This window comes from Theropithecus gelada, chromosome 4 (genome assembly GCF_003255815.1).
Source record: "Theropithecus gelada isolate Dixy chromosome 4, Tgel_1.0, whole genome shotgun sequence".
NCBI lineage: Eukaryota > Metazoa > Chordata > Mammalia > Primates > Cercopithecidae > Theropithecus > Theropithecus gelada.
The window spans coordinates 63,852,240-63,867,850 of record NC_037671.1 but is presented as its reverse complement, the minus strand read 5'-3'; the positions used below and the strand labels follow the sequence as shown (position 1 = coordinate 63,867,850).

The following is a 15,611-nucleotide window of genomic DNA, read 5'->3' as shown; positions in this document are numbered from 1 at the left end:
TGCTGAGAATGATGGTTTCCAGCTGCATCCATGTCCCTACAAAGGACACAAACTCATCCTTTTTTATGGCTGCATAGTATTCCTGGTGTATATGTGCCACATTTTCTTAATCCAGTCTGTCACTGATGGACATTTGGGTTGATTCGAAGTCTTTGGTATTGTGAATAGTGCCGCAATACACATACGTGTGCATGTGTCTGTATGGCAGCATGATTTATAATCCTTTGGGTATATACCCAGTAATGGGATGGCTGGGTCATATGGTACTTCTAGTTCTAGATCCTTGAGGAATCGTCATACTGTTTTCCATAATGGTTGAACTAGTTAACAATCCCACCAACAGTGTAAAAGTGTTCCTATTTCTCCACATCCTCTCCAGCACCTGTTGTTTCCTGACTTTTTAATGATCGCCATTCTAACTGGTGTGAGATGGTATCTCATTGTGGTTTTGATTTGCATTTCTCTGATGGCCAGTGATGACGAGCATTTTTTCATGTGTCTGTTGGCTGTATGAATGTCTTCTTTTGAGAAATATCTGTTCATATCCCTTGCCCACTTTTTGATGGGGTTGTTTGTTTTTTTCTTGTAAATTTGTTTGAGTTCTTTGTAGGTTCTGGATATTAACCCTTTGTCAGATGAGTAGATTGCAAAAATTTTCTCCCATTCTGTAGGTTACCTGTTCACTCTGATGGTAGTTTCTTTTGCTGTGCAGAAGCTCTTTAGTTTAATGAGATCCCATTTGTCAATTTTGGCTTTTGTTGCCGTTGCTTTTGGTGTTTTAGACATGAAGTCCTTGCCCATGCCTATGTCCTGAGTGGTATTACCTAGGTTTTCCTCTAGGGTTTTTATGGTATTAGGTTTAACATTTAAGTCTCTAATCCATCTTGAATTAATTTTCGTATAAGGAGTAAGGAAAGGATCTAGTTTCAGCTTTCTACTTATGGCTAGCCAATTTTCCCAGCACCATTTATTAAATAGGGAATCTTTTCCCTATTTCTTGTTTTTCTCAGGTTTGTCAAAGATCAGATGGCTGTAGATGTCTGGTATTATTTCTGAGGATTCTGTTCTCTTCCATTAGTCTATATCTTTGTTTTGGTACCAGTACCATGCTGTTTTGGTTATACATTCAAACAAGCAATTTTGATTGGAATTTCATTGAATGTGTAGGGCAATTTAAGAAAAATTGTTTTCTATTTACTTAGGTCTTTTGAAATATCTTTAAAAAGGCATTCTGACAAATTCAAGTGGAGCTGCACTAATTAGAACACAAAATAACTAATTTTCTCTGCCATGATTGGACTCAGGTACCAGGAGCTCTGTTTATCTATCTTCATAGAGATCCAAACTTTAGAATTGGTGAAATTTGCATCAGATCCTGTTTAAGTTTCCAACAATTTTCTATCATTCCTCTCATTTTCTGTGCCCTATCTAGCTTTCACATTGTCCAATCTGGTGAGATAAGTAGGGATGTTTGGAAACACCACCCCTACAACTTTCATTCCTTTCAAGGGGACACCAATCACTACAAGTACCATAGGAATACAAAATTGCCGCCAGTTTAAAATCTCCATGGGTCTATAGGGGCAGGACAAGATCTTCCAATTGGATTTTTCTCCATAATAGCTCTTACTGTAATGTAGAAATTGTGCTGTTACTAAATATATCAACTACACTGTATATTCAAGAACTATCGGTAAAAAACAAAATCAAAGAGAAGATGTGTTTGTGGCCTCATCTGAACTGACCTCAATAATTTGTTTCTACTAGTGGATTAGTAGCATTGTAAAGTTAAGTATACTTTCAGAACCAGTATTCAGCAACTCCTAAAAGGTCTGAATATCTTTCTTTCACCAGAGAACAGTCCTACTGGTAAATAGCCTCAGATACCTCTGAAGAAGACTTCAGAAAGATACATAAAATACCTGTGACTCTATTAAAGATTCCTCTTAAGAGAGCAAACCCTGATTTTCAGTTGAGTAACTGAGTCTGTGACATAGCTTAGGTCTTGGAATTGTGAAAGAGGCAGAGAATCCCTACAAAGCCAAATTGAATTATGTCTCTGTCCTCCAAAACTAGACATTTCATTGTATATACATGAGGCAGCACCATAACTAGACTGTTTATATATTTCATTTCTAAAACCCCATCATCAATTAGCCTCTGCCATAGATATCTGTGAATCAGTCCACTGATGTCCACTCTGTTTCTCTGATTTATATGCTTATTTGCTCATTTTGCATTTGATTGTCAAGCATATCCAATAGTCTATGCATTGTTAGATCTATTTTAATTAATATCATGAAACCCAATTCCATGGCAACATCCAGCACTGTCAGCAAGGATATATGAACAAGGTGATTCCTTTCCAATATCTTGACATTGGTAAACATTAGAAAACAAAACAAATACAATGCAACATAATCATAAGCATCTATACATTACTTACTGTGAATAAATTATAGAAAAGTATATCACTTAAATATTTATTAAAATGTATGATTGACTGAAAAAATAAGTCTCAGAATAATATGATATGTAATTCATATTTAGTGAAGTATTAAAACATATTTTAAAAAATACATAGCATCTTAAGAGTAGTAATTTTCTCCCGGTAGAGAGGAATGGAGGATAATTAATTGAATGGATGCATAGGAGTTTCATACATACATATGTGTGTGCATACATATTTATCACAGATCTCAGATATATATATACATATATATACACATATATATCATATATGTGACAGATCAACTACGTTTTGTCTGTTTTCCTTAAAAAATTTTCAGCAGGCCGGGCGCGGTGGCTCAAGCCTGTAATCCCAGCACTTTGGGAGGCCGAGACGGGCGGATCACGAGGTCAGGAGATCGAGACCATCCTGGTTAACATGGTGAAACCCCGTCTCTACTAAAAAATACAAAAAACTAGCCGGGCGAGGTGGCGGATGCCTGTAGTCCCAGCTACTCGGGAGGCTGAGGCAGGAGAATGGCGTGAACCCGGGAGGCGGAGCTTGCAGTGAGCTGAGATCCGGCCACTGCACTCCAGCCTGGGTGACAGAGCGAGACTCCGTCTCAAAAAAAAAAAAAAAAAAAAAAAATTTTCAGCAACATGAATCAATACTAAGATGAGTTAAATATGGGTGATGGGCATACAGGTGTTAAGTATTCTATTCTTAGAAAATTACCTGGTATAAATTATTATAATAAAAGCCATTTTCAATGAATTAAAATCTTTCAAAGATTAAAAATCAATTAGCAGCTGAAAATGAGGTAGTCACATTTGATTTTCTTATCTCTTCTTAAAGAAAGTAATTTTTATTTTTTTGAAAAACTTAATCTATTGATTAAGTACTCATTAAAAATATTTCAAGTAATCTACCAACTCATTTAAAACAAATAATTTTATAGTTAGTTCAAAGTAAATTAAACTGTAGCCACATAAACAAAAACATATTAAAAACAAGAGTTACTACATATATGCCTCATAGTTAGGTTCATGTTTTTGATCTATTCTATTCTCTCTTGTGGTTATTGAAACTGTGGCCTACAACAATTAAGACTTACCTCTAGTAACATGATTGAAAGATGAGTTTGCTGAGATATAATGACACATGAATGACAGCCCCAATTAATATACAAATCCATTGCAAAAGTGAACACTAGAATTTACATTTTTCTGACACTTCATAGCATATGTTATCCAATACAACTAATGTCTTTTCAAGTCATTGCTACTAGTTCACTTAGGTCACTCACAATAGTATCTATCTACTGAAAATTTACAACTAAATAGAATTTGCAAGAACAATTACAGTAACAGTGGCTAGTCCATTTAAAGAAAACATAGAAGAAAATGTTGCAAAAGCCTGGCTGATGTGATTATCATAGCCAGATAATTATCAACAAGCATATTGTGACCATTCAGTTTGTGATGTTCACAAGTTGAGTAATTCTTCGCTGTTACAAATTTAAAAGTGATTAGTTAATATGCATTTCACCAAAAGACAAAAATCTGTTTACTCTTCTGTAATTGTTTGCCTAGAAACAGTCATCAATCCAAATGATGTTTATTCTACTAGAGAATTTACTATAACATCACTGTTTCAAATCAGATTCACACCCACATGCAATTATAATAAAAACATATAAAGACATGTTGTGAGTATGATAAATAATGTAGACATATATTTATATACAACGTAATAAAGACATGTTGCAAATATAAAATAGATTATTCATGTTCTAAGTAAAAATTTTCATTAATTATAAAGAAGTGTGGTTCATGAATGCAGTTATAATATCACAAGAAAAAAGTAGAAATGCTTTAAAATGTAATATAAATTCTTTCAAAATTAGAATTGCTTTAACATAGGCTAAAAAGTCCTTATCAGAAAGTTTCACCTGTGACACTTTATAATTTCATTTTCTTCTTTAGAATGTAAGCTTTTAAAAAATATCTACTCAAACAAGTATGATTTAATCTTATTGCAAATACATTTTAGAATCAAAACTCTTATTAAACATTCTGTTCTATATTTGGATTTTGTAATACTATTCAATCTATTTAATAATTACATTTTAAAATAACTTCAGAAGCATACAAATAGCACATCTACTTATTAATTCCTCTCTCATCTGGAATAAGAGCAAAAGTATACAAGAATAATGTAAATTAAATGTAATCGTGGCTAATTTGGGGGCTACAATTTGTGTGATTATCTTGCATTTTTCCATCTTTTTTCAGTTTGACAATATCACTTTATGCAAATTATAGTTACTCTTCCTTATCTCTATTTTAATATGTTGAATTTTCTTGAGAAGTCACTGTTAAAATGTATCTTAGTGATTAAAAAAGTATCTTGAACACCTATTTGAAAAAGTTTAGGCCAATGCCAAATTAAATGTATGAATTATAATTTTCATAGTTTGACAATATATTTGTTCGATTCTAGTGAAACTTTTGAAGTGAAAGCTTTTTATTTAAATGAGAAATTTTTATTTCAACAAAAATACATATTTCATGGTCTTAATTGTTCTCTCAAGATAGAAGACATTATTATATATGTATATTTTAAAAGCTGTTAAAATTGAGTTTATCAAAGGAAAATATACTTTAGGGACATTTAACATAAAATGCAATACTTGCCGTACATTTGACTGGATCCCTTAGGACATTAATAAAAATCAGGTTTACTTTTAATTTTTCTCTAGCCTTATTAGAGGCGGTTCGCATCAAGGGACCCTCAGCAGGTAATAGTGAAAGGAAAATTATACCAAAGCTGAAGCAACTGCACAATATAGTCAGAGGCCAGTAGGGGGAAAAATTTGGTAAGGGTCTTTTCAGACATACCCTATACACTTTTATTTTTATTATTATTATTTTTTAACGTTTTGAAGGGCCAATGTTAAGTGCATAGTGAAAACGTCCCAAGTAATTCAGCATTGTGCTTGCCCTTCCTATTAGAGACAGGGAACAGGAAGAGAGCAGGGTGGGGCAGGTGGAGGGAGGCAAGGAGAAAGAGAAAATGCAAACATTTACATTTTTTCTGGGAAAGCAGAGACAAGGATTAAAGGTAGATGCTCTGTTCTAGAGTCAAATGTTATTTTCACACAAATTTGCCCTCATATTGTTTAGCGTGGTGGAAAGTAAGAAACATAAGTTGAATATTTTCTGTAAACTGTTTCACCGGGGCTGCTGTTAATAGTGGGTCGATGATTTTTCTCTTTGATCTCTACAAAGCTTTAGATGCAATTCAGAAAACTTCCAAATGGACTCTGGAATCCCAGGGCCTTTTCGCATCATTATTAACAAAGCAGGGACCCCCAATATTCCAGTTGAACAGGCATCTGTGGGTTAACAGAGTCTTGAAATTTAATAATGCTTGGAATTTATTTTATGTAAAAGTAAAGCATATTTTTGCTATGTTGAAAAGTTCAGATTTCAGGAGTAGTTTAGAAAATGAGAAAAAAATAATAGTCTTGGAATGAGAGCAAAAAGGAAAGAAAGGTTATTGAAATAGAAGCGAAGCATTCTTTGAAGAAAGGATCATTATAATTATTATTATTAAAAATAATTCTTCACATAGTTATCTGTATGCCAAAAACTTTAGAAAAATAAACTTCTGTAAGTCTTGAGATAGTACATGTATGTTTATTTACTGTGTGACATCACTTTCAAAATCAGAAGTGTAAGGTATGTATTTGAGATTCATAAGATAAGTTACACGATAAATGTTAAAGAACAAACAAAAAAGCAGAACTTCTTGAGAAGTTCATTTTAAATTAGGGTAAATATATTTGAAGGATGGCTATGGAAGCAAAAAATGAATATAACATTTAGTAAAAGCTATCAAAGGGTTCAAAAGGCACAATTCAGAGGGAAATCATAATTGAAAAAACAAGAATTCTGGGTCGGTGTCAAAATCTGAATCTCTTCGTGTATCTTCAAGATAACTATACAGACAAAAAAAAATTAACATTCGGCAAAACCTACATCTTCATCATGACAAAAAGACATTTCACAAAAATTTCCCATTAACTTATGGAACAAGTAAGTAACTACATTTAAGATAATGAAAATCATATTTCTTGTTATTTAAAAAAGTAATTTCAGATAAAGAAATAGACCGGATTAAAATGAACCCTGTTGTGTTAAATTATGATTGGAGTGTTTGGTATGAGCTCATGCATTCCTATGTATGTGTTTAAAACACACACAAACACAAACATGCACAAAGATACAGAAATAGACTATGTATGTATACACAAACACAGTTATTTACATACAACTATATGTGTACATACATATGCCAATGTATCCATACATGTAGCTATATTTATACATATAGTGATGGACGTATCAATAATTTAACTTCTAAGTAATATCCTTCACTTAAAGAAACCAGGGCTCCTGAAAAAAATGGCTGATGCCAAATCTAAGACAGAGAATGCATTAAGATAAACCTGGAACATCTTGTGCTAGAAAGTGGGAATGATCAAAGAATGAGGATATGTGAAAAGAAAAGAGAAGCCAGCTTGAAGAGCTTCCCTTAGCTAAATCTCTGACAAATTAAACATTAAAATAAATAGTAATTATTATATATTTTATCCATTGAGAAAATAAAAATCCATGAGTCCATATTGATACAAAATCATTGAAAAAATGAATGAATAAATGAAGATACTCTTTCTAAAAGTAGAATGTAAACTAGTAAAAGAAGCACAAAGGTGATGGGTGCTGACGAGTTGATGGGTGCAGCACACCAACATGGCACAAGTATACATACATTACAAACCTGCACGTTATGCACGTGTACCCTAGAACTTAAAGTATAATAATAATAATAATAATAATAATAATAATAATAATTTTAAAAAAAGAAAAGCACCATTTGACAAAAAGTATGGAGAAAATTGATTCAGACAAGAATCATTAATGAAGAGCATCTCTGGTTTTTTAGTGGTCCAGATTTCCAGATTTTAGGGTACTTGGGTACTGATTGATCATGATACTACTAAAGAATCATTTGTATTAATAGAAAACAAAATTTGGCTGGCAAAAGACAAGATATGTTATGATTTTCTGATTTTCAAAATGAGAGAGAGAGAAGATTCTATAAAGTAAATGAGTAAACTACTATTTAGAAAAAATTGAGACAATCGGTGGTGATTATCATAAAACACTGAAAAAGCAAGATATCTCAAAATAATTCTCTAGTATTCAATATTTCAAAATATAAATTAGATTTTGAAACTTCTACAAATATAATAGAACTGTTAGAAGTAAATGAAAGAAATACATAAATTGAAAGTCATTATTTGTTTTTATAGCAATATAACATTTTTAAATTTGCCAATATGAAAAAAATCATTTCTTGAGGTACTTTTCACTACTATTTTTGAGAATTCTGTGTCCAATTCCTATCTATTCTGTGATTCCTTGGAATCATCATTAATTCAGTGCGAACACAAAGTAGCAGTCAAAGACAGTATTATTAACAAATCTATTGATTTTAGTAAGGCATTTGGTAGGTTCATTACATTACCTCTCACTAGATGGGGAGATATTCACAAAATGAATAAGATGGAGAAAAGCAGTTTGACTATTTGAACAAAAATTCAAGAAGTTAGTAATTGGATTAGTGTTACTCTAAAAAGGTGATTATAGTAATTTCCCTAGTCACATGAAGAACTCTTGGGAAATACTCTCTTCTTTCACCCAGTATCCCATTGCACATGACATTTTAATGCCTTCTATCCAACTGGTACAAAGATTCCTTACTCTTTCTTTTTCTATTAATTTTATTTTTAATTTACACATAATTATAACATTTATGTGTTGTGCTATTTTGATACATTAATACATTGTATCATTATACTACATAATATATTATATTACAGCACATTTGTTCATTCATTTGTAATGAACAAATCAAGATAATTAGCATAGAGATCACCTCAAACATTCATGATTTCTTTGTGGTGAAAACATTCAAAATTTTCTCCTCTAGCTATTTTGAATATACAATACACCTTACTGTTTACTACAGTCACTATACTATGTGATAGGACACCAAATTTATTCTTCCTTTCTAACGGTAACTTTGCACCCATCAATCAACCTTTCCTATCCCCTCTTCCCTGCTGTCTGGCTTATTTTACTTAAGAGATGAATGAATAAAAAATGTGTAGTATATGTAAACAATGAACTACTCTTCAGCCATAAAAAGGAATGAATTCCTGTTATTTGTAACAACATACATGAACCCGGAGGACATTATTGTAAATGAAATATATCTGGCACAGAAAGACAAATACTGCATGTTTTCACTCATATACAGAATTTTAAAACCCTGATCCCACTCCTTTATTAATACTAAGACCTTTTCTGTCACCTCTTCTCTAGCAGTTAGCCGTGCTTTCATGAGACCTGTCTCAATTGATATGTATCTACTGTAATGTTTTCACATCTGTATTCCTGTTCTGTTCCTGAGACTTTCAAAAGCAGGCTCAAGTTTAATTTACACTTGAATATGGGTACATGACTAATGCCTGGTGCTCAATTAATTAATGTCGGTTGAAGAAGTACAAGAAGGAGCCTGGAGGATGTTAGACTTCTGTGGTTATAAAATGATGAAAGAAGTTAATTAGGAAGAGTTTCCTCAAAAAAATCTAAATAAAAATCTAGCTCAAAAAAATTTTATGGAAAGTTTCTAGAGCTTCTTTATCTAGACTTCTAAAAGGAAAAAGTATGAAGAGATATTTTTGCTAAGTATACAGTTTTGATCAGTTTAATATCTCCTTTGGAAATTATTTCTATATTTTGATACTAGTATTCATCAGGTTACAGTAATTATTTACCCAACACATTGTTTTTCAAAATTTCACACATCAAGAACATTTGAGCAGAACAAAATTTTGCAAGGGGAATTGCTGTATTTTTTCAAAGAAAACATGAAATATATATATTATTTATTTCAATTAAGTCAAATGTCTTACATTTAAAATACAAATATGAATCATATATAATAAATGATTATCATTGTTACGTGGATATTTCTAATTTTTCCACTTTTTTCCAGATTTTTTTGTAATTGTGAACCTGGGTACCATGGGCCCTTCTGTGAACTTGAAGTAAATAAATGTAAAATCTCACCTTGTCCAGATGAAGAAAATTGTGTCTACAGGACTGATCGATACAACTGCCTCTGTGCCCCTGGTTATACAGGTAAATCCATATCTGCCCCTGTGTAACAACATATTGCTGTCTGCAAGCAAAAGGAAACCTCATATTTATACTCCAAAACCTGAAATAACCTGCCAGATGCAAACAGGGTAAAAATGTCAAGAGATACTTTGTCTCTTATAAAAGAAATTAATAAGAAGTAAAATTAAGTGTTTTGTTTTCAATTTATTAATTCCTAAGATTAGATCTTAAGTTATCTTACGTTTTTATCTTTTACAGTAAATTTAATTTAGTATGTTTGCGTGGCTATAATATAGGAAAAAGTATTTCTGTATGGATAATCTGAGAGAAATAACATTATTATATCTGTTACACAACTGTCATTTCTAAAATACATTTAGCATTAAAAACATTTACATAAAAAAGACAGCCATTGTAAATTCAAAGGTAAAGCAAAAGAAGATTGGAATTAGCCGTCAACATCAATTATTTCACGATATAAATTGTATCCAGACATAAAGGCAAAAGTCATCAAGGAGCTCATAGAAGGTAGAGGCATTAGCCCTCTAAATTTCTGGTGAGAAATTGCATTTACAAAATACAAAAAGATATATTGTTTTAGTTTTGGCATACTAGTATTAATGATGTGGGACTAACAATAATATAGTTTTTGTGTTATTTTGTTTCATATTTATTTTTTTCACACGATTCCCACAGATACTATGATAATGTATTTAAATCTCAAATCTCAGTTTATTAACATCTGATTTGTGCAGCATTAAAATCATATGGATTTCTATCCTGAGGGATGAGTAGTTAAATACATCTAATATTAGGTTCTCTGCCAGCGGGAATAAAATAATACTAGACAAATGGAAATTATATTGGCAAGCAAAAATGGTAAGGAACTAGAAGTATTTCCAGAGAATAAGTAATCAAAAGGTGAGAGAAAGTTACATGACCTTAAAAAGAAATATGCAGGTGTCTTTTCTGAGAAATCTTGATGCCTTCAGAGGTTATCTTGGTTACAAATCTTATATACACAAAAACTACCAGATTAAGTTAATACTTCCTAAAAAATATCATTTTCTGCAAAGTTCATTACATATAATAAATAAGACACATTAACTTTCAGCTATAAAACAATGTACTTTCACATTGCCCATTATTTCCAAAATTATTGAGCTATCACTGTAGAACCATATATATCCACTTAGCAGTACCATTCACCTTGCTGTTGTTACTGCTGCTAGAAGTGCTAAAATAAAAAATAACACGCTGAGCTCAACATGACTAAGAAACACATTTTGTAAAATTATTTGTTATAATACCATGCTCTGATATTTTAAATATATCTTAACATTTGAAAGATTAACATGTTCTTTATTTTTCTTGTAATAACCTCTCTAATTTCATTTCAAAATATGGTACTTAGCATTGTTTTAAAATGATATTATCTAAGATGTTACCAGTGGCACATGATTTAAGATGTTTTAATATATGTTTGCATATTGGTACGGCTACAAGTAAAAGAAAACTCAATTAATTATTGTCCTTAATAGATAGGGTTCATTTTTTCTTACATAATAAGAATTCTGTAGGTAGACAGCTACTGGTTGTTGGTCCAGAGACTTGATAGTACCAGAATGGGGTAATGGTTTTCTTAGTTTACAATTCATGATTATAGGCTCGTGTATTCAGAATTGCTGCTGCAATGACTTAAGTCATTATTTCTACACTTGAGTCAAAGGGAAAGAGTGGTGCTAACTGCATTGAGTCTTTATATAAGGAGAACCTTTTTTGAATAACAATCAAAACCTGTTAATATGTCATTGAGCAAAACTGACTCACATGTTCATTTTTAGGTTCAGTGGAAGGTAAGAAATTAAAAGTGTACCACTTTCAGAATTTACAGTTCAATATAGAAAAAATATTATGAAATATGTGTTACAGTTTGGTTTCAAACCAAGAAAGATATATGACTGGACGTTCAAAAATAAGTTTTCCCCCTCAAGAAAGTTACATGTATTTGTTTTTCTGTACATGCTCTTTTGACATTCAAATTGACCTTCTCTATCATGCATGGACAGATAAAGCTTTTCCTTATTCTCAGACACTTAATAGCATTTATTTTTCTTAGCCTTCTCTGGAAATCTTTTTTTTTTTTTTTTTTTTTTTTCCCAAGGCTCCTAAAGCATTACTGTTTTGTGAAATGTTTAAATCTATTCATTGTTAGGTTGTTCCATTTCAAGAGAGTCATGACACTGCAAGGTTTCACTTGAAGAATCTTAAACTTTGAAACACAAGGATGTTACACTTTTGTATATTTTTCAAGATCATACATCTGGTAGTGACAGAGCCAGAACCAAAATATACATCCCTCTCTATTCCAGTTTTATTTCTACTCTAGCTTTGTTCCATCAGAAAAAAACACAATTTGAATAAAATGGTATTAGTGATATAGAAGAAAGATAAAATAATGTTAAATACAATATTAAATAGGTTAAAATTTGGTAACCAAATATATTATTCAGAAAAAATTAGCTTTGCCTACACCTATGAATATACTTAACCAAGTTATTAAGGATATAAATTTTTCAAGACTCTGACCAGGAAAGTTTATGATTCTTAATTATCTAAATCAGAGCATTCTTTGAAGAACACATTAAATGATATGTACACAAGCTATCAATGATTAACTCAATACTTCTTTATTTTATTCTTTGTATTCTATTAGCTGTTGAGATTTTGTGATGATCAAGGCTGACATGGTTCTTATTCTTATGGAGACTTGTGGTATCTAGAATTGGGAAAAGATAATGAACATTTACAAAGTTGACTATTTAAAGCCATTCTATAATTAATTTAGAGTATTCTTAATTAAACACTATCACAAATATAGTCCAAATTTACACATGTAGTGAGTTGACTGAATTTAATGAACAGGAAGTACACAAGTGATGACATATAATCAAAGGCTTATGTTTTATTTTGCAAAATATATAAATCAGTTTATCAGTAGATTTGCAGTATTGTCTAACTGTCTTTCCTAAAGAATATTGGCTTATGAATTTGAGTTTTAATTATTAGTGATTTAAATTTAGGAAAGATGAATATAAACAATAAATTTACATTGCTTTCTAAAATAGTCATTCACTCATTTAGCAAGAAGTTGCCTCTTAACTAGACACAGTTATATATTATTAATCTGTAGATAAAAGTTTACGAACTTGTGCTTAAGGACTTTAAATATGATTACATGTAGTCATGTCTACATCTGTGTTTATATCTATAATAATATTTATATATCTGCGAGAAAAGTATAAATATTTTTAAAATGCCTAAGTCCTATCTTAGAAATAATAACTTTGATAATAATGTCATGTAGAAAACATATACAATTCAATAGTTCAGAATAATAAAATATAATTATGTTTGCTTCTAAGTGATGCATCTTTTTTCTTGGATATGTTTCGTATACACAAGCAAACATATGACTATATTCAGTTATAATATTTTCTGCTTGAGATAAATAAGCTTTTTTCTGAATATATTTTTTGCCAGATGCCCAATCTACATAAGAAGTAAAACAATCTGCTTTGAGTATATGGATAAAGAAGCATGGTTTGGTAAAATATGGACAATTGACCAATTGTACATTTTTGGTTACTGTAAAGATATTATTATCATATTGTTTCTGCTGCCTAAAATATTCCATTTATCCTATTGCAAGTACTGACCCTCATACCATAACTCAGATGCAACTTTCTATAGGAATCTTTTCTTAGACTCTTGGCTTCTGTTATTTTCTTCTATATCACCCATTTTATCCACTGAACTTATTATAGTTTTGTGAAATTCTGATTTAGTTATCAGTTCATCTGAGGAGACTCCCCAACTCTACTTGCTCACCATTTTATCTCTTCTCTCCATCAAAGTTTAGTCTACTCTGGTACAATTTGTCACCTGAGTTCCTAGTTTAACAAGATGTATTAAAATAGAATAAAAAGATAATTAAGTGAATGGGAAATAAAAGATGTAAAAACAATTTCTAATTTCTAATTACATATTATGCATCTGTAATAATTTAAACACAAAGGGTTTAGTGTTTATTTTTTGTTTGATTGATAACTATAAGTCTATAGACATAAACATTTTGGGACATATTTGGTATTTGATTATATTTAGCTTTAGATTAATAGTAATAACTTCTCTTTGTCAAGGACAGCAACATTATTAACATAGCATTTACCATTTCCTTTTTCTGTTAGTGTAGGCAGGAGCTACATTAAACAGGCAACTGAATTGTGCTCAACCACTTTTCCCTTATGTGACAAGATTTAAAATTCACTTTCACAACTCAAATGTGCAAAAATATGTTATTTCTGTCATAATGAATTCCATATAATGTATGGGTCTAATTTCATCTAACAGAAGAAAATGTCAATGTGCCAAGTCAACATGTGACTTTTTCAAGACAAAATTCAGTTATATCAGTTTTGAAGTTGGATATCTTTTTTATTCAGAGATCCGTCACTCTTTTGCTCTGTTTAATCTGGACGCAATGGAGAAAGACATTATCCCTGGTATTTGGGTACTGTGTACTGGTATAGACTCTTGACTTCCATGGTCTCTTCCATGGGCTTTGCTCACTATGTCCAAGCTGTCTCATCCTCATTTCAAATCCAAAACCTCATTATAAAATTGCCTTTATCACTTAGAATTCTCAAATCCATTTCTCTTTTATCAAAAGCTGGATCTTACACATTGAAATTGCACTTTGAAAAATGGTTTATTTCATTGAATTACAAACATTAATAGTACTTTTAATTAACTTATTTTATAGACTGTCTTTGGCTTTTCTTAAAACAATGTTTATTTAAGTAAGCCCTTATATCAGCTTAAATGCCAAGAGGAACAATTACAAAGAAGGAATAAAACTCACAGGGTTTACTATTGAAGATTTATATTCTAGATTTACTATCCAGATGCAAATGTTAATAGCCAGTATCTTACTTTATTGAGTTATAACCACTAATGAATGCAGAATACAATTGCATTTTCTATTTGCTAATGTCACAAATGTGCATGTGCCTCTTATGTCCCAAGCCTTGTTGAAAGCCCTCAGTAAAGTCTGGTGAACATAACAGAGAAAGTCCGCTACCCTAAAGGAGCTTATGTTCCGGTAAAGAGAGATATTGAACAAAATCCAACTAAATATGTAAGGTAATTGGTGATAGTTATAAAGGATATGAACAAAATGTATAACTGAATATATTCATTCAGATTGCTAACAAAGAAACGCTGAAATATCAAAATATAGTGGCTAAGATAAGAAGTTGAATTTTCCCACAGATGACATTCCAGATGTTTAGACTTGGCACAGTGAATCTGTTATACAACATCATTCAGACCTTAGTCTCCTGCCACTACAATCAATACTTTGTCCTCATGTGTATGACTTTCAGTTAACTCTGTTTCAGGCTTCTCATATTGAAAGAAATGAGCTTTGTTTTTAATTTCAAAAAAAATGTGATAAGGGTACAAAAACCCAGCTCACATACAGTTGTTAGGGGGTAGTTTTTGTGCCTGGATTAATGCAGTAACATGAGACATAAGGTGAACTTGCTATGCAGTAATCAGAATGGACAAAGTGTCTCAATAGATTCAGTAAATTCTGAATTGATTCAGGCATCAATTCAGGCCAGGTGTGTCAGAGACTGGCAATACTGCTTCCTAGAAGGGTTGGAGAATTTAACTCTCAAAATTCTGACAGAAAGCTATGACCATAAAAAATAATTTATTCACATTTACCTCTCTCTAATATATATACTGTACTGGCCTTATTTTATATATTATATGTGTATATACACATATATTATATGTGTATATAATATATAAAATAAGGCCAGTATAATATATATACT

The 15,611-nt window shown here is 31.3% G+C and overlaps 1 protein-coding gene across 1 annotated transcript in view; it reads left to right on the top strand.

Moving 5' to 3' along the window:
• The window catches only part of EYS (eyes shut homolog (Drosophila)), a 2,114,515-nt gene that overhangs the window by 927,511 nt on the left and 1,171,393 nt on the right, over positions 1–15,611 (top strand). Inside the window, exon 18 of the mRNA XM_025382342.1 lies at positions 9,581–9,726. Coding sequence (XP_025238127.1) covers positions 9,581–9,726 — 146 coding nt within the window. The remainder of the gene's footprint in view (positions 1–9,580; positions 9,727–15,611) is intronic.